At 44.1% G+C, this 19384-nt stretch overlaps 3 protein-coding genes across 3 annotated transcripts; 1 reads left to right on the forward strand and 2 right to left on the reverse strand.

Annotated features, from left to right (window-relative positions):
- Positions 1–3361: 3361 nt before the first annotated feature.
- On the reverse strand, positions 3362–6679 carry TRIREDRAFT_123735 (uncharacterized protein; the record flags this gene model as incomplete). Its single annotated transcript, XM_006968816.1, has 1 exon — positions 3362–6679. One exon carries the CDS (start codon positions 6677–6679, stop codon positions 3362–3364), a length of 3318 nt encoding a protein of 1105 aa, XP_006968878.1.
- Positions 6680–8753: 2074 nt separating this feature from the next.
- Positions 8754–11906, forward strand: TRIREDRAFT_81576 (alpha subunit of assimilatory sulfite reductase; the record flags this gene model as incomplete). The annotated part of the gene is made up of 1 exon (XM_006968766.1): positions 8754–11906. The coding sequence occupies one exon, from the start codon at positions 8754–8756 to the stop codon at positions 11904–11906; it is 3153 nt and encodes a 1050-aa protein (XP_006968828.1).
- Positions 11907–12188: 282 nt separating this feature from the next.
- On the reverse strand, positions 12189–13898 carry argi (uncharacterized protein). Its single transcript, XM_006968817.1, has 3 exons — positions 13441–13898; positions 12744–13327; positions 12189–12671 (listed from the first exon to the last, which is right to left on the reverse strand). The coding sequence occupies exons 1-3, from the start codon at positions 13522–13524 to the stop codon at positions 12362–12364; spliced, it is 978 nt and encodes a 325-aa protein (XP_006968879.1). The 5' UTR covers positions 13525–13898; the 3' UTR covers positions 12189–12361.
- Between the last annotated feature and the right edge of the window lie 5486 nt (positions 13899–19384).

Genomic DNA, 19384 nt, shown 5'->3' on the forward strand with positions numbered 1-19384 from the left:
GGATATTTTTTCGGATCCGCATTAATTTANTTATTTATAAAAGCAGTAACTATTATAAATAATTTAATAATAAAAAGTCTTTTAAAACTATTAATTATAAAAGACCTATTAGCCTTAAATATAATAATATTAATTAAAAAGTAAATAAAGCCTTTTAAATTTATATATAAGGCTTTATTATTTATTTTAATAAAGTATTTTAAAAAACTTTTAAATATATTAAAAGCCTTTATATATAAAATAAAGTATAAAATGCTTTTACTTAAAAACCTTATTTTAATAACCTAGCTTTAAGCAGATATTATAACTTTATTAAATAAAATAAATAAGCCTTATATAAAATATATATAAAATAAAGAAAAAGATAATAAAAAAAGAGAAAAGAAAAGATTATATAAAAAAAAAGATTAGCTAAAAAAATATAAAATAAATAAAATTAAAAATAATATCTTTAATATAATATTATAAAAAATATTACTTTACTTTAACTACTAGCTTAAGTAAATAAAATAAATATAGCTAGTAAAATATATTTACCTTTTTAAATAGATTTATAAAGCCTTAAACCTTAACCTTAAAAAGCTTAAATTAAACTTTAAAAAGGAGAGCTTATTAATAAAAAAATCTATAGAAATAGTATTATTAATATAAGTTAAAATATACCTTTTATTAGCTATATAAGCTGCTATAAATAATATAATAGTTTATATAAGGGTGCTGCTAACCCCTTTTTAAATCCTTAAAATAAGCCTATTTAAAATAAATAGGCCTATATACTTATATACTATAAATATAAAAATTACTTTAATAAGCCTAAAAGAGGTTTTATTAATAAAACTACTTTTATATAAGTAACCTTATACTTTAATTAAATATTTTATTATAAAAGTATTTTAACTAGTTTATAAGTAAAGATTATTAATAATATTTTTAAAAAATTATAAAATAAAAATAAAAAAAATAATAAAAGCTATATAAAAGTTATAAAATTTTATAAAAGAAAATAAAACTATATTTACCTTTATAATTATAAATCTTATAACTACTATATTTATTTTATTAAAGCTACTTTTTATAAACTTTATTAATATTATAATAAAGCTAAATAATAAAATAAAAGTAAATAAAGGGATAAAAGTAAATAAAAAAAAGAACTAAAATATAAAAAATAATTTTTTATTAAACACTTTTAAATATATTTTACTAGTATTAATATAGCACCCTTTAATTTATTAAAAATAAATTAATAAAGTAAAAATATATTATAACTTTTTAATTTTATAATATATTTAGCCTATACTTAAATATACTTTAAAAATAGTTAATAATAAAATATTAATATTATAAAGTATAACTATTTTACTAATTATTTTTAAAAAAGGATTAATTTTTATAATATAAATTAAAATATTTAATTTATTAATTTTTACTTTTATAATTTATATATATAAAATAAAGTTTAAAGCCTTAATTAAGGACTAAATAAAAATAAATTTAAAAAAATATATAATTTAATATTATAAACAGTTTATATTAAGGATAAGATATAAAGAATCTTTAAATTACTTAAAAGCTATAATAAAAAATTATATAAAAAAAAAGTAAAAGAATACTAACTATATAATAAACCTTATAAAAAAGCTAGTTAAAAAGGTTTACTTTAAGCCTTAAAACTACCTGCTAAAACTCTTAGTTACTTTAAGGTATATAATAAAAATAAAGAATATTAAGGTTAAAAAAAGCTACTATTTATAAAAAACCTAATATATGCCTTATATTTATATTAAGGATAAAGCTATTACTTTTTTAATTTATTATTTAATAAAATTACTATATAAATATAAGGGCTTATTTAGTATTTATTAATTATTTATAATTTAAAAAATAATTTATATTATAAAAGTTACTTTTTAATATTTTATAAAGTCTTTTAATAACCTTTTAATATAATAAATTAGTTAAACCACTTTTAAAAAAGTAAGGCTAATAAAGATTTTAAATATAAATATAAAGAAAGCTAAAGATTAAGTAAAGGATAAGAGATTAATAATTTATTTTAAAATCTTTATTTTATATTTAATAAAAGATATTTAAAAGCTATATTTTTTTTTTCCCTTATATATAAAAAGGATAGTAAAAATAGTAAGCTAAGAGCCTTTTTTAAAAAGGTTAGTTATATAATTATAAGGAAGGTTAATAAAAAGCTATATAAAGGCTATAGGGATTTAGTCTTTTATATTTATATATATACTTACTAGCTAGTTAATTAATTAATTTTATTATATTAAGACCTCTTTTCTGCTAAAGACCCCTGCTTCTCCTTTATCGCAACACGGTATAACTAAACATGCTTTCTAGAATCAACACCAAAATTGCCAAATCTCAAGGGGGCCCCCCCCCCTCCTCCTCATGAGCTTGATCAATGCCTCGTTTTCCCTCCCCGCCCCCCTCCCCTCTCGAAGTCCCCATATTCAGCTGAGCTCAGCTCAGGCAAGGCAAGGTAAGGTAGCATTCCCTTATCTGTCAGTCCGGCAAGCGTAAAACCCGATGGCGAAAATGTTGCTATATCCGCCCTTTTTATTACTGCTGCGCCTCCCCCAACATACATACGCAACGACCCCAAGTCAGGCACACAGATGAATAATGCCCGTTCGCGATCCTAAGGAAAGAAGGTGGGAAGAAGAGGTCATTCTGGAAGATGATGGCCTGCACACCTAACAGAAAAGGGGAACACCTACCTACACCTAACAGCAAAGATGAAATTGGTAAAAGGTAAAGGGTACTTTGAGGGCAAGTACCTCCCTTTTGACAGCTAAACTTGGGTCCTCACCTACATAAGGATATGCGTTGTAAGAAGGATGATTACCGTACATGGAATGATTAGAAGCCCGCTTGGAAGGAATCCTCTTTTTGCTGGCCCGCGTCTAAGCCGCACGGCGTCTCTCGGGCCCGAGTCGGGCGTCTTCGCTGCCGAATGGGACAACGCTCGCGGTGTGTTTGGGTTGGTGATTGAGCCGCGCGGGAGTACATACATAGTGTCTGTTGATGTGATCCTACCTACCTACTCCTTCTTGCATGGCTATAATTGTCTTGGACAGGCGGTTGGGGCCCTGTGAAGAGAGACGGGATAGGTAGGATTGAGGGATTGTTCGTGATGGATTATACTAGAACTAGAGCATGTGGAGGAGCCCAAAACTATCGACGCTTAAGTGACCCTGACAACAACAGAAGACATGCAACCCTGAGTATCCCATGCCCATACGCCGTAGCAAAAAGAAGTAAGGATGACAAAAAATTGATGACGTGCTGACAACGGCCCCATCCAAACTCCATCGAGACGGAAAGAAGGAAAAAAAAGTCATCACACAACCTGCTTGTTGCGAAAGCCAAGCCCCGGAATCTTGGTCCTCAGGCTCAGGCTGCTCAGCACCACGCTGATGCTCGACAGGGCCATGGCCAGCGATGCCCACACAGGATCCAGCTTGACGTGGGATCCGCTCGATGTCCTGATGCCATACAGGCATCCCGCCGCAATGGGGATGGCACACACGTTGTACACAGCCGCCCAGCCAAAGTTGAGCTTGATCCGGCGGAAGACGACGCGGCTGAGGTCCAGCAGCGTCAGCACCGAGTGCAGGTTCGACGTGGCCAGCACAAAGTCGGCGCTCGAAATGGCCACGTCGCTGCCCGACCCAATGGCGATGCCCACGTCCGCCGTCGTAAGCGCCGGCGAGTCGTTGATGCCGTCTCCCACCATGGCGACCATGGGGCGGTGGCCGTTGCTGTTCATCGACGCTTGAAGGTAGCTGATCCTGGCCGCCTTCTCCGAGGGCAGCACCTCGGCAAACACGTTGGATGCAGGAATGCCCACCTTCTGAGCCACAGCCTGCGCCGTCGTCACGTTGTCGCCTGACAGCATCCACACCTCGATGCCACGCTTCTGCAGCGCCTCGAGCACCGGGGGCGTTTCCTGGCGGATAGGATCCGAGATGGAGAGCACGGCGGCGACCGTCCATCTGCTGGTGTCACGGGGTCGCGTTGCCGCGAGGGCGACGGATTTGGCTTCCTGCTTCCACGCCTCCAGTAGGCCCTGGACCTTGGGAGACAGGACGACTGACAGGTCTCGCATCAGGCTCTCGTTGCCCACCGCAACGTCGAGAGGCTGCGTCTTGCAGCTGGCGGTGATGCCCTTGCCCGGCACCTCTTCGATCCTGTCAAGCTCAACTTGCTTGGGGTCTGCCTTGCAGAAGGCAACAATGGCCTTTGCAATGGGATGACTGCTGTTTTCCTCCGCAGCTTTCATGACAGAGAGTAGAGTCCGTTCATCAAGTCCATCGACAACCTTGTCAGGAAAGATAACAGAATCGGTAATCTGAGGCTCTCCTCCCACTGTAAGCGTCCCCGTCTTGTCAAAGACAACGCAGCCCACCTTGCTTGCCTTTTCAAATGCCTCGCCACCGCCCTTGACCAGGACACCGTACTTGGCTGCGAGACCTCCTCCAACGAAGATGGCCGTTGGAGCAGCCAGCCCAAGCCCACACGGGCAAGCCACGACAAACACGGCAATGGCAAACTGAAAGGCAAACGCAGTTGCACCACCCGACGAGCCCAGTTCGTCGCTCGACACTACATGGGAGAATGCGAGCGCCATCCACACTGCCCAGGTGATGATGGCTATGAGGGTCACCACGGGGACGAAGTAGGACGTGATCAGATCCGCTACTTGCTCCATCGGCGCCCGCTTGGCTTGTCCTTCTCTGACGACTTCGACAATCTGATCAAGCATCGATTTTCCAGAAGTCCCCGTGACCTTGACAATGACGGCAGCCCCCTTGTTGACGGTTCCCGCGAATACCTCATCTCCCTCGCCCTTTTTGATGGGCCGTGACTCGCCCGTCAGACTCGATTCGTCAAACGTCGTCTCGCCGGTCAAGATGACGCCATCGACGGGCGGCGAAGAGCCGTGAGGCACCCGAATAACGTCTCCGTGCTCCAGCTGATCCATATCTATCGTCGTGGTTATTTGACCTTGCAGTTTATCCTGCTCGACCAGTAGAGCAGTGGTCGGCCTCAGCTTGGCCAAAGCTTCAACCGCGTTGCCCGCCTTGGACTTGCTGTACGCCTCGATCAGCCGTCCAGCAAGAAGGAAGAGGGTCAGGAAGACCACGGAGTCAAAGTAGAAGCGGTCGTCGGGGATGTCAACCTTGTTGCGGTCGGCTCCGGCCGCAATCATCTGGCCGATGGACGACCAGTAGGCAATGCTCGTTCCCAGTGACATGAGCATATTCATACTGCCAAATTTGTAGAATCGTTGCAGGAAGGGCGTACGGCTGCTGTGCCGCCACAATGTCCTCAGCTCCTTGATGGCTCGCACATGGAAGACATCCGCGGCAAAAAAGTACACCGGGGTAGCCAGCAGGCAGAGGATAATCTCGACACGGCTTAGACCAGATACCCACGGCTTCATCAGGAAATGCTTGGTGGAGTTGGAGTCTGGCACAAGGCTCATGTAGACAATGCCGAGGACGAAAGTCGGAATGGCGAGCACAATGGTCAGTACTTGTCTGTAAAACAGCTGTCGCGTATGCTTTGCCCTGATAGCCCTCGACCGCTCTTCAAGCGTCGGCGGATGATAGATTTTGGCGCGGAGAGACGGGTCTGTTGCCTCGATGCTCCTGAGGATGTGCCTTACGGTGAACTGGGGCGGATTCGGAATGTAACGCAGTTTCAGAATCGGATGCTCCATGGACGGGTGAACCAGAATCTGTACACCATGTGCCTTGAAGCTGCTGACGGTCTTGCTGATTCTCTGAGGGCAGCGAGGGCAAAATATGCCATCGATGCGGATTTCCACTTGACGCTCATCAGACAGAGGCTTCTTCTCATTGAGATTAACAACTTGGTCGATTGTGGCATCATAGCCAATGTCTTCGATTGCCTCCACGAGATCCTTTTCCTTACCCTCGCCCAAGAAGTCGATTGTGGCACTGTTCCCCACAAGGTTGACGGCAACCTTTGAGACCCAAGGGAGCTTCTGTAATTCGTTTGTGATGGCGGTGACACAAGCCGCGCAGGTCATTCCGCCAACGGACATTGTCGCTCGCCATAACGGGGGCGGGCTTCCGTCACCAGTGACAACGCCATCGAGCGGCACGGTGCCGGTGAGCGGATCCTTGCGCAGGCTCGTGGATGAGGACGACGGCTTGAGTTTCTGGTCGATACTACCGCCGCCGCCGCCGCCGCCGTCGTCCTCGTCTTCGTCGTGTGGTCTGTGAGACCGACATGCCTCGCAGTTCTCCAGATGCGCAGCCTTGGTGGCCTCGACCGCCGGCGCCGGCTGCTTTTGGGCCCATAAACTAGACCAGCTCTCAAAAATGCCGTGGCTTTCGGGCATATCGCCTTGCGAAGTGTTGTTCAGGTCTTCGGCGCCAGAAGCAGTGGTGTCGACTCCACAGATCTCGAAGCCGACATTTTCAAGCGTCTTGCCCATAGCACGTACGAAATCGGGGGAAAAGTCATCGTGCTCAACCGTCACAATGGATGTCACCAGATTTGGTGAGACCCAAACAATCTTGTCGCCAAACGTCTCCTGCAGTAGAGACTTGATGAGCGTCACACATGATGGACAGTGGAGGTTGCCCAGCAGAAAGGCCGTCGTAGCCGTATTGGACGGAGCCATCGTGTGTGCAACCTGCCGTATCCTTTCACCCAGTCGGTGATTTAGCAGTGCTTAGAGCACCCAAGGAGTATCATGTGCTGGTTCCACAGCTGTAGTGACGGTGATGGGAGCGTCTGTCTGGCGGGTAGGACAGGATGTTGATAAGAGGTCCAAGTCGATCTTGTGTAGGTAGGTAGTAATAGTACAAGCTAGCCGTGATACACAATCACTTTCGGGTGAGGCGTGCAATAGCAGTGTTGTTTCCCGGATTACAATATGTTGGAGAATAAACAGTCGAAAGATTGTACAGCTAATAGAGAACCAAGTGCTGCAGTGATGAAGAAAGAATGCTTTCTGGTATGCTGCTGTCGTGGTCGATTATTTATAAGTCGCGGCATCAGCGACTCCTGGCTCACTTTGACGCTAAAACCGGCACAAATGTCGCAGTTGTGAAGCGGCAGGGATCACCACTTGCGAGGCGGCCGCCATTAGCTAACCTGAACAGACGACGTTTGGTGTATCCCGCAGAAACCACGCAGACCTAGAGCTGTCATCAGCATCAGCATCAGCCAGCACCTCACCCGACGTTTGTCAGCCTCGCCTCTCACCGTGCTCACCGGCTGCAGTGCTGTAGAATCGTCCTGAAGATGCCAGGATGCTAAGAAGATGCAGGTTGGCGGCTGTTGGCTTCCCACAGTGTCACACGGTGGCCGCGCTTGGAGCAACAGCATGGGCCAAGCGTTGAATTTGCCAGTGCTGATGCTCAGCAGAAGCCGCGGCAGATGCGTCTGTGGCGCGCAATTTGGCACAGAGCGGCGTCGAGCGGAAATCTATGGCTCATGACTGCTGCAGCCTTGCGGCATCGCGACATTTGTGCCGATTCGGCTGACAAAGAGAGGCGACAGGCCGACGTCATCTCGATTGAAGGTCACGTGATTCTTCTTATAAGTCAAAGGATCGATATAGGTACACACTGAGTTGTGCAGTTCTCTATTCCAGCAGTGAGGAGAGGATATCGACTCTGGAATATCGACTTTGGAATATCGGCTCTGGCATGAAGCTTGAACATGTACACACCACAGGTCATGTGCTGGAAATTGCCGAGCATGGGAAAATGAGCTGTGAGACAACGCGTAGAGTGACTAGCAATGCGCCATCACAGGTATCTGGTAGGACACATAACTGGCAGATGATATCAGCATCAGCATGTGTCTATATGTGTGTTGCTTTGGCAAAAACTGCTGCTCTCGGTGACACGTATCACTTTTTTTTCTCTTGTTGGGCCCTGACCTATGAATTCCTGTCTTGCCGCCAGGGAGGCGTGACCGACGTCGACTTTTTTCCCAAAAGGTGTGTTGCCACTCTCATTGGCTGAACAGCCTCAACTACAGCCACTATCTTATTGTTAGGCCTTTTTTCACGTGGCTGCCGCATATGCAACCTCTTTGCAGATTTCCAAAGAACAATACGACAAGCCTCATAGCTCCCATGTTCTCCCACAGCCTGAACTGCCAGTAATGCATCATAGTTGACGCTGATGATGACAATACCTCGGCATCTCCTTATTGGCGCAAGCAAGACGAGCAGCGGCATCTCGCCCTCTCCTTCCAAAATGCCAGAACCCCAAACTTCCTTCCTCACTCATATCGGAAGTCGGTCCTGCTCCAAAGAGACCTGACCGATAATCCGCACCAATCAAGTCGCCACAGAGAAAATACAGTGGGGTTTCCCGTCTTTTCGGGGTGGGTTCGGCGAGTGGCATCATCGGCGCTAGGCCCAGAGCAGCCTAAGCGAATTGCGTGATTCGGTCCCAGTATCATCAATTTGGATCTCGAAGACTCGTCGAGCAGAGCAAAAGAGAGAGAAGAGCGTTTCATTTGCTCGCAAGATGGACCCTGACAAATCCGTGGCTGGCTCCCGTCCGGGGCGATCCACGATTGCCATGGGCTTATTTGCTCCATGAACCGCCTCTTTGCCTTTTCTCCTGTTCTCCTCCTCTCCTCCTCTGTTCCCCAGCACTTCTTCTTCTTCTCCAGAGTCTTGAGGGTATCGTCCAGACTCGGCCTTTGGAAAGACTCATCACACTCTTTCGAAAATGTCGTCCAAGGTTGAAGAATCCTCCACCCTGCCTTTTGGCAAGCAGGTGCCCTTGTCGGACATCTCTAGCCCGACCTATGTGACGGCCCAGCTGCTTGTCCAGCAGATCGCGTACAAGCTCTCCGACAAGATCTTCTCCTACTCTCCTCCCACCTTTGGCCTTGACGCTTCTGCCAGGCAGTGGGCTGCTGATGAGAGCAAGAACGTTCACGGCTACGCCCCCGATGTTCTGCCTCTCCAGACTCGAACAGGTGCCGGTGCCCTCGCCCTGGGCTACATCTTCTCGCCAGACTTTGACGTCAGCAAGCGCCATATTCCTCAGACCCTGCTGGCTCCGTCGGGTTCTCTTCAGAACCTTCGCGGAACCCTGGACCAGCTCTCCCTTCTCTACAACCTCTCCAGCCCCTTCGTGGCCCATGTCGCTGCCGCCGACTACAGCGCCGCCAACGGTCTCGTCTCCGACTATGAAGTTGCTTTGAGACTCGCTGAAGATCTCGGCTTGGGCCTGGTTGCCAGCTCCTCCGTGTACGAGACCCAGCACATGTCCATCTTTTCAACACTGCTGGCCAGCGTTGTTCCTACTCTTCACATCTACGACGGCATTCGCCTTCCTAGGGAGACTCTGCGAGTGGTTGACGCTTTGAGCGAGACTGGCGTGGCCAACGTGTATAACACCCTCGTCAAGGAGGCTGGCAAGTTGAACCAGCACCTGGATACTGCAGGCAAAGTCCTGGAGCTTCTGAAACTCTTTAACGATGAGCTCGGCACTGTGTACCAGCCATTTGAATACCACGGTCACGAAACCCCTGACGTTGTCCTGGTTGCGCTGGGAAGTGTCGAGACTCAGGTCGCCAAGGAGACTATCAAGAAGATTGCCGGGGATGGAGCCAAGGTCGGCGTCATCAATGTTCGTGTCTACCGACCCTTCATCGAGGAGGCCTTCCTCAAGGCTATCCCCGCCTCTGCCCGCACCATTGCAGTGCTTGGCCAGGTCAACAGCGAAGCCGCTGTGACAGACGAGGCCACACAGTCAGCGCTGTACGGCGACGTTCTTACAGCCGTCACCTTTGCCGGCAAGTTCGAGCAGCAGCCCGAAGTTTTGGACATCAAGTACACTCCTGCCCAATCCCTGACCCCGCAAGGCCTGGTCAACATTCTGCACAAGATCTTCGGAAATGACGACGAGGCCAAGCCTCTGCCTTCTCTACTGATCAAGCCCCAAGAATTCACGTTTTGGGACCTTGATAACTCCGTGTCCGCCAAGTCAGCCGCCGCCCTTGGCAAGTTCCTTGCCCAGGAAGACACCAACAACGTTCAGGTTTTTGAGACGTACGACAACTTCACACAGGGCGGCATTGTCCGAACCGATGTTCGTGCGTCCAAGTACGAGCTGGAAGCGCCCTACTCTGTGACTGCTGCCGAGACCGTGGTTGTTGGTGACGAAAAGATCCTCAAGGATGTCGACGTGCTGGCCAATGTTGTCCCTGGTGGCAAGCTGCTCATCAAGCTGCCAAACTTTAACAAGGCTGATGTCGAAAAGCGACTGCCAGCCGCCGTGCGCAAGACAATCCGTGAAAAGGGTCTTCGCGTCTTCGTTTTGGATCCTGCCGTCTCTCCCGCTTTCGAGAAGGATGCTTCAGTCGCTAAGCTGCTCCTTGAGCTCGCCTTCATGCAAGTCGCTCTGCCAGAAAGCCGTCCTGAGGACTTCGCCGCTCTCGTCGAAGCACAGCCTCACCTGCAGGAGGCTCGCAGCGCTCTTGACCAGGTCCTGTCCGAGCTTGAGGTGCCCGACAGCTGGGCAGAGGTTGAGCCTGATTTCGTCCACCCCAGTCTGCCAACTGACGTTCAGACCAATGCCTTTGTTCCCTTCGAGAAGGAGGAGGCCGAAGAGGCTTGGAAGCTCCAAGATTGGCAGGTTGCCGCCAAGGGCCTGGTCTTTAAGGAGGCCTATGGCACGCAGACGACGCTGCGGCCCGAACTCTCGGTCAAGACCTCCACCGTCCGGGTCAAGGAGAACCGCCGTCTGACGCCCTCAGACTACGACCGTAACATCTTCCACATTGAGTTCGATCTTGGCGACTCCGGTCTCACATACAAGATTGGCGAGGCCCTGGGCATCCACGCGGAGAATGATGAGGAGCAGGTCAATGCTTTCATCGAGTTCTACGGCCTCAACCCCGCGGAGCTTGTCCAAGTGCCCTCTCGCGAGGACCCCGAGGCCCTCGAGGTCCGCACCGTGTTCCAGGCGCTCACGCAAAACGTCGACATCTTTGGCAAGCCCCCGAAGCGCTTCTACGAGGCCCTGTCCGAGTTTGCCACCGACGAGACTGAGAAGAAGAAGCTGGCGGCCCTGGGCGGCAACGACGGCGCCGCCGAGTTCAAGCGCCGCTCCGAGGTCGACACCGTGACCTACGTCGACATCCTCGAGGAGTTCAGCTCTGCGCGCCCCAGCTTCCACGACCTCATCAAGATCGTCAGCCCGCTCAAGCGCCGCGAGTACTCCATCGCCTCGGCGCAGGCCGTCACGCCCAACAGTGTCTCCCTCATGATTGTCGTCGTCGACTGGGTTGACACCAAGGGCCGCACGCGCGTCGGCCAGGCCACGCGCTACCTCAGCCGCCTGCAGCCCGGCGCCGCCGTCACCGTCTCCGTCAAGCCCTCCGTCATGAAGCTGCCCACCAAGGACACGGCGCCGCTCATCATGGCCGGCCTGGGAACCGGCCTGGCGCCCTTCCGCGCCTTCGTGCAGTACCGCGCCATGCAAAAGGCCCAGGGCAAGGAGATTGGCTCCATCCTGCTGTACCTCGGCTCCCGCCACCAGCGCGAGGAGTACCTGTACGGCGAGGAGTGGGAGGCCTACCTCGCCGCCGGCGTCGTCACGCTCATCGGCAGCGCCTTCTCGCGAGACCAGCCCAAAAAGATTTACATCCAGGACAGGATGCGCCAGACGCTGGACAGCATCGCCCAGGCGTACATCAAGGAGGGCGGCAGCTTCTACCTCTGCGGTCCCACCTGGCCCGTGCCGGACGTCACGGCCGTGCTCAAGGAGGCCATTGCCGCCGAGGCCCAGGCGTCGGGCAAGAAGGTTGACCCTACCAAGGAGATTGAGAGGCTGAAGGAGGAGGGACGATATGTGCTCGAGGTATACTAAAAGCGGTTGGCTGAGTATGGATTATGCATGTTTGGAATAGAAGAGCGATGAGCATATAAAAGCAGACCTGCTGTTAGACACAATGATGATGATGTTTTTCACCAACTTGACAATTCTGCAATACTTGACCCATAGTTGACAGTATACTCTTACGACTCTTCACGATCACGCATGTACAGTGAGTATGAAAGCATTGCATTTTAGCCATTCTAGCCTTGGCATACCTCCATCTACCGTTGTCTAGATAAAAGAGCAACTCTTTCAAAGTAACGTGTCGCTTTTTTTTTTCTTGCCATCGAAAACGGACTTCAAACAAATCATGCCGTTTCCTGTCCCATTCCCATCCATTGCACACAAGGTATCTGTTTCAGCAATAATCAAACCAGAATCAAAACAGTTCCACAAAACCCCATTCTCTACCTTACTTGACCAAAGGTGCTATTCTCTCCGCTGGCCTACAGCAGGGTCTCACCGAGCGCGCATCGCACTAGGGAGCAGCCGGCTCTCACAGTTTCCTGCGCTCCGGCCTCGGTGGCTGCAAGGCTGGGGTTGACTTCCACCATGTCGATGGCGACCAGGTTGCCTGTCTGGTGGACAACCTCGCAGATGTAGTCACCCTCGCGGAGGGTGAGGCCGCCTCGGACGGGGGTGCCGGTGCTGGGCGCCCACATGGGATCGAGAGCATCCACGTCGAAAGACAAGTGGATGGGGGTCTCGTCGCCAAGGTAAGCAAGGGCCATTTCCATGACGCGTCCAATTCCGTGGCTGGTACGAGATGCAAAGGTTAGCTCTGGTATAGTTCGAGCGCCGAGTGAATTGTAACATTGGGGCACTTACTGGTCAACGTCGAACATGCTAAAGGCCTTGATGCCATGCTCTCTCAGAATACGCTTCTCGCCAGCGTCCACATCACGCAGACCAATGTACACCAGCTTCTTGACGTTCAGACGCATGGCTTCCTCGATCCAGCCAAAGTACTCTTCTTTCTCCTCCTTGGCAATGCCGGTGAGGAAAGCGACAGGCATGCCGTGGATGTTACCACTGCCGCTCGTCTCGGGAGTGTTGATGTCGGCGTGGGCGTCCACCCAGATGACGCCGATTTCGCGGCCCAGACGCTCACGGGTAGCCTTGGCAGTTCCGGCAATGGTGCCGATGGCAATGCTGTGGTCACCACCGAGCGTCAGGGTAAGGCGACCCTTGGAGGAGTGCTCGTATGTATCGGAGGCAATCTTTCGGGTGACGGCCGAGACGAGGAGGGGGTTCTTCATGCCGCGATAATCGGGGTCGGAGGCAGGAGTCAGGTCCTTGTAGTTTTGGACCTTCTCGTCGCCGTACAGCTTGTAGCCGAGCTCCTCTTGAATCTGGGTCAAGAGACCAGACTCGATGAGAGCGGTGGGGCCTGCATCAACACCAGCTTTTGGCTGTTGGGCAACCAGTCAGCATCAGGTTTTTCATATCCATTGGGGAGTCAACTTGATGGCAAGGGAGAGTATATGTCCCGAGATGGTCGCAAAGAGTGTGGTGGAAAGCGTACCTGACCACCAGAAAAGCCCACGGTGACAACACCGAGGTCCTCGGGGTGTGAGAGGAAGCGGCTCTTGACGGTGCTGGTGTTCATCTTGGGCGATTGGTTGCAGTTGAAGTAATGAAGAACGAAGATCCGTAATTTATGAGGATTCGTCAAGATTCTCGAATTCAAGTTGCAAGAGTTGGCAAAAGAAGCAAAAGAAAAGAGAATCGACAGATGGTCAACGATATAGATAAATTGCTGGATGTGGAGGAGCTGGAGAGAAGAGTTTGAGTTTGAGGCTTCGGCGAGGCGGGCAGCGGCCGGGACCCGTGTAGATATAGACTTCGGGTCACATGGGCGTCCCCTATCAGAGGGCGGTTCCTGGGCTCAATCGAAGGGGGGCCGGCGGCTGCGTCTGCGCCTGCGTGCTGCTTGTCTGAGCGCCATTTTGCCAAAGGCCGTGGGCTAGGCCCGTACAATTGGGCAGGTCAAGAGAAGGCGTTGGAATCCATGTGTGCGCGCGTGTCTCTGGCGCGGATTCGGGCTAGTAACTTAGAGGTAAAGGGGTGTTGAGCAGGAGACGGAACTAGTAACTTAGAGGAAAACAGAGACTCTATATAAGTAAGTCGCTTTGCGCAAGGAGCAGGAAAATAAATGCTGGCAAAAGGCTTGAGTCGGCAATGCCACGCCGCGGCGGCCGGGGGGACTCCACCGCGGGGCTCGTCCAGCAGCGGCCGGGGGCCTGTTCACGAGACGAGGACGAGATGCCGAGGGAGGTGGAAGAGGTGCGTCTGACAAAGACGGGAGAGTTGATGCTGCTGATGGTGACGGTTTGTCGATGCCGCTGGTTGGGCTGATGTAAGTTGGTCGAGGCAAAGGGGGGGGGTGCTCAGATTGCTTATCTCTGTGAGCCAGATTAGATAGATATCTTCACCGCTCGGCACAAATCACATGAAAGAATCATTACAGGCAGGACCTGTCCAAGCACTGCTTCCCAATGCCACCTGGGGTATTATTGCTGCCAATCTCTAGGTAGGTTTCTACCTACACTGACCTTGGAGAGAGACATCCTCTAAGTCATCTCCCCGACTACACGCCGACTGCAACACAACCTCAGGCATTTCTCATGGATGGCTTCAAAAAGCGCTGGATAAGCTGAATGACGTTGGAGCCCCTCCAAAGCCGCGTGTAGCCTTGTCCTTTCCCTATCGCTCCCTCCACCTGATAGCACCGATCAAGTGACCCCTCTCCCACCAACCAACCGCCCGAATTGGCGTTATGTAATAGCAGACCCGGCCAGTAAGACATGAGTCAAGGAAACTGAATATTGCAGCGACGATAAAATAAAATGCAAAAATCGCAAGAAAATCGATAAATTCGATAAATTCGCAGCCAACAAATCCATTTAATCGAGGGCTTTGGTCTCCCCCGAGGACAAGCGGGAGTCGGAGATACGACCGCTAGTGCATGGTAGGCAACTGGCTCATAACTCCGAGGCACGGGCTAAGACAAAAGGACGCAACTCCCACATCAATCCGTCCAAGGTGTCGAACTATTCTTAATTGCGATTCTATCCTAGAAGAGCAGCATCTATGCCCAACACAGATGCTTCGTGCATCATGGTTCGCAATAAAGGCCACGCGCAGGGGCAACCAGCCACGAGTCACTGCCGCTAGGGCCACGGATCTGATCTGGATCTGATCTCCAGCTTGTCGTGGGTATTTTGGACGGCGCTTCCCCTGACGAACGACAGGAGCATCAGATGGCACGGGGTACGGAGCGAATAAAGCCCAGAGATGGTGCAGATGACAGTCAAGTCTCTCGGGATCGAGCCAGCTTTGGCGCGATAATTATAAAGAGACGGGTGCTGTGCCTTGATGACTGTCTCTTGTAGCGCCTCATTACAATCTCGGGGGAGATGATACCGTATTATCGGAACAGTTGTAAATGTCTCGAGACAGCCGCGCTCCATAGCTCCTATTGCGCATCCAATCCGGAGAGCCAGGTCTTGCCGAAACTACCTGCATTGTCGCTCTCGTGAGGTTCCATAGTTTGATATGTTTCTTTCCAACCTTTGACGACGTCTCTATCTCTTGACATGGATGACTGCCTACAAACACAGGATCCACTCATGCCCTTTTCACAAACTCTTATTGCCAGGCGCCATATTCTACAACCTGCCTAGAGGGTTATTACATTGTCGTAGCATATATCAATTCGGACACTAGACGATGAAATCCAAGCATCAATTCAGCAAATTCAGTGTCTGTACGTCCTCGATCCATCATCGCTCATGTTTCGTTGGGGCTTGTAGGGTAGCAGCTTGCGAAAAGCAGCGTGAAGCATCTGGAGATACAGGCGGCCGCCAGCCTTTCATACCCAAGGTACCCAGGTATTGGCAAGACAAAGCGTTTCTGCTGTTCGATATTTCGAACCTACCTTGCTACTTACCTATGCAGTCCGTATGTCATGATTGCTTGTTCTGATGGCCTGTTCTGCTATGTACGGAGGTCGGTCCTGAATTCTTCATCACGAAGCCAATTAGGAGAGCTCCCAGAAGCAGGCGACGAATAGGACGCTGAGGCCATGGTACTGAATTGCCGCACGACGCATCTGGTCAATCCCTTGCAAAGTAGCAGCTTGTCATCTTTGCGCAACTCAACCACACCCACTCACCACGAAGCTCGACCTCATCGCAAGGTTGGGTCGCCCACCAATCGGGACGACGTCCACGACGGCCGTGTTGACAAGGCAAGATTGCAAGGGGCGACACTCTACAAGTCAGATGCCCGCTAAAGGCGTCCATAGGGGTAAGCAAAGCTGCTGCGCTAAGCGGTGACTTTAGCGCCTTATTAAATAGATAATAAATATCCTATCCTTATAGTAACGCTTTATAAATAGCCTTATATTATAATATAATGCTTAAAAAATATAAACTTATAATTCTATTCTTATATACACTTTATTAAATAAAGTAAACTAAAATAACTAATAACTTAAGTAATAATAATAAATACACTTTTTTTATTAATACTAATACTTACTTTTAAAATATATACTTAGCTATAGTTTTTTAAGCCTTATAAGCCTTTTTATAACTTATATTATTATTATTATTATTATTATTATTATTATTATTATTATTAAAATTAAAATTAAGGGTAGGATTATTATTATTAAGTATATTAATTATAAAATAAAAGGCAGTATAGTATTATTTTATTATTTACTTAGCTATTAGTATAAGTATAAGAATAGGAAATAAAAATATACTTTCTTATTTTACTTATTAATAGTATAGTTAAGTCTTTAAATAAAAAGCAGAAGCTTATAATAACTATATTATATTAGTAATAAGAAAAGCCTTATTTTAAAGGAAAAAAGTATATTATAAATAGTAAAAGTAGCTGCCTATATAATAAAGCTTATAGCGCTTAAAGTTACTATTTAAATTTATATAAGTATTAAAGGAGGTTACTTTTTTACTTATAATAAGGCTTTTAATATAATTCTTATAAAAAGAATTTTATAAAGCTACTACTACTACTACTACTATTATTACTATTATTATTATTATTACTGCTATTATTAATATAGTTTTTTTCTTAAGCTTTATTTATAAGTAAGTTAGTATTAAGCGTTAAGTAATAAAAGGAGATAATAAAGGATATACTACTTTAAAAAAGGTAGGCTTAAGTATAATAATAGCTTTACTTTTATCTTTAAGGTTAGCTTTTTTAAAAGGCATAATAAGGATAATAAAGATAATAAGGATAATAAGAATAATAATAATAATAATAATAATTATAAAAAAAAAAAAAAAAAAAAAAGTAATAGCTTTATTTATTTTATTATTTAATATATTTAATACTATTTTAATATACTTTTATTTACTATATATTTTACTACTCTCTTTATATTAAAAAAGCTTTTAAATAGTAATATAAATATATTTCCTTTCCTTTATACTTTTAAAAGCTTTTTTAAACGCTCCTTCTTTTAATGCCTTTAAATACTCCTTCCTTTAATGCCTTTAAATACTTAAGCACTGCTCTTATACTCTTATACTCTTATACTTTATAACCTATCCTTTATAACCTATTATATCTCTTATCTTTTTAATAAAAGCTAAATATTAAGTATTAAAATTAGTCTAATAGTTTAAAAGGGGTAGCAGCCTTTAATTACTTAAATTAATTATATATATATTTACTTTTTATATATAAAATATTTAGTAAAATAGCTAAAGTAATAATACTGCCTTATAATAAGGCACTTAACTTTTATAAAAGCAGTTAAAAAAAAAGCTTTAAGCCTTTTTATTTATATAAAGGCTAAGTATTATAAAATAAATAACTAGGTTAATTAATTTAGCCTATAATATATTAAAGCTAAAGTATAAAAAGTTTTTACCTTTTTAATATTTTAATTATTTTTTCTTATAATAAAATTACTAGTTTATATAATAAATTATATATACTAGCTAGTATAAAGTATAGCTATAATAATACTTAGTAAAAGTAATTATAAGTATAAAAGTATTACCTTTTTTATTATACTTACTATTATAATTATTAATTTAAAAAGGCCTTTTATATTATAAAAGCTATTAAAAAGTTAAGTATTTAAATCTTATATAAAGTATTTTTTTTTTATTAAAAAGATATTATATAAAGAGGTAAAAGTAAAAAAATAAAATAAAAAATAAAAGGCATATAGTATTTATATTAAGGGATAAAGCTAAAGCTATTTAAACTTTAATTATATATTATATAAAAAAAGAAAAAAAAGAAAAAAGACTATAAGCTTATATAATAGGCAGTAAAAGTATTTAAGGTATATAGTACTTTTTATTAAGGTAATAAGAATTAATAGCTAAATTAATATTAATATAAATATTAAAAAGATTAAAAAAACTATTAAATAAAATACTTTATAAAGTCTTAACTTATAATACTATTATATATATAAAGCTAATAAAAAAGTCTTATTATAAAATATTAATAATAGCCTGCTTTATTATACTTTTTTATAACTTATAAATTATAATTATATAAGTAATAGTAAGTAGGAATTATATTTAATTATATAAAGCACTTCCTTTAATAAAATCACAGCTTAATTAAAAAATTAGCATTATATTATAAAGATTTACTTTAAAAAAGTAGGCAGGACTATTATAGTAATTAAATTATATAAAAATAATAGCTAAATACTATATATAAAGGTCCTTAATATTTTAATATTAAAAAATATTATAAACTTAGCTAATAGTATTATTAATAAGCTTAATAAATATTTAAATATTTTTAATTAATATAATATATATATTAATATAAAAGTATAATTATTAATAAAAATTACTAATAGCTAAAAAGTTAGCTTTTTTTATTTTTAAGCTAGTATTTAATATTATAATATTAATATATAGCTTATAAAGCCTTTTTATATAGTCTAGGTTATACTTATAAACCTAAGCATTTATTAAATAAATATATACTACTAAGTTAAAATACTAAACTTTAAAAAAGAGAAGTAAGTATTATATTTAAGTAGTTAAAAAATACTAATTTTTAATAGTAAAAGTATTTTAGTATATATATTAAAATACTAAGTAAAAAGAGGCTTAATTATTACCTGCTTACTAAATAACTTACTTTAACTTAATAGTAATACTAAAGAAATAATATATATTATAACCTGTAATATTAATAAGATTTAGCAGCTAGGCAGGTAAAAAAAAAGGCTTTTTTACTTATAAAAAGGAGCTAATAAAAGTCTTTTAAAAAAAGTATGCTTTAGCTATTAAAGTACTTATTTTAATAAGTTAGGAAAAGCTTATATAAGTATTTATTAATATAAGCTATAGTATAAAAGCTACTTATTAATTTCTTATTAATAATAAAATACTTAATAAAGCTAAGCTTCATATGAAAGTTAAAAGCATTAGCAAAAAAAGAGGTAAAAG

Source organism: Trichoderma reesei (assembly GCF_000167675.1).
Source record: "Trichoderma reesei QM6a unplaced genomic scaffold TRIREscaffold_26, whole genome shotgun sequence".
In the NCBI taxonomy this organism is placed as follows: Eukaryota; Fungi; Ascomycota; class Sordariomycetes; order Hypocreales; family Hypocreaceae; genus Trichoderma; species Trichoderma reesei.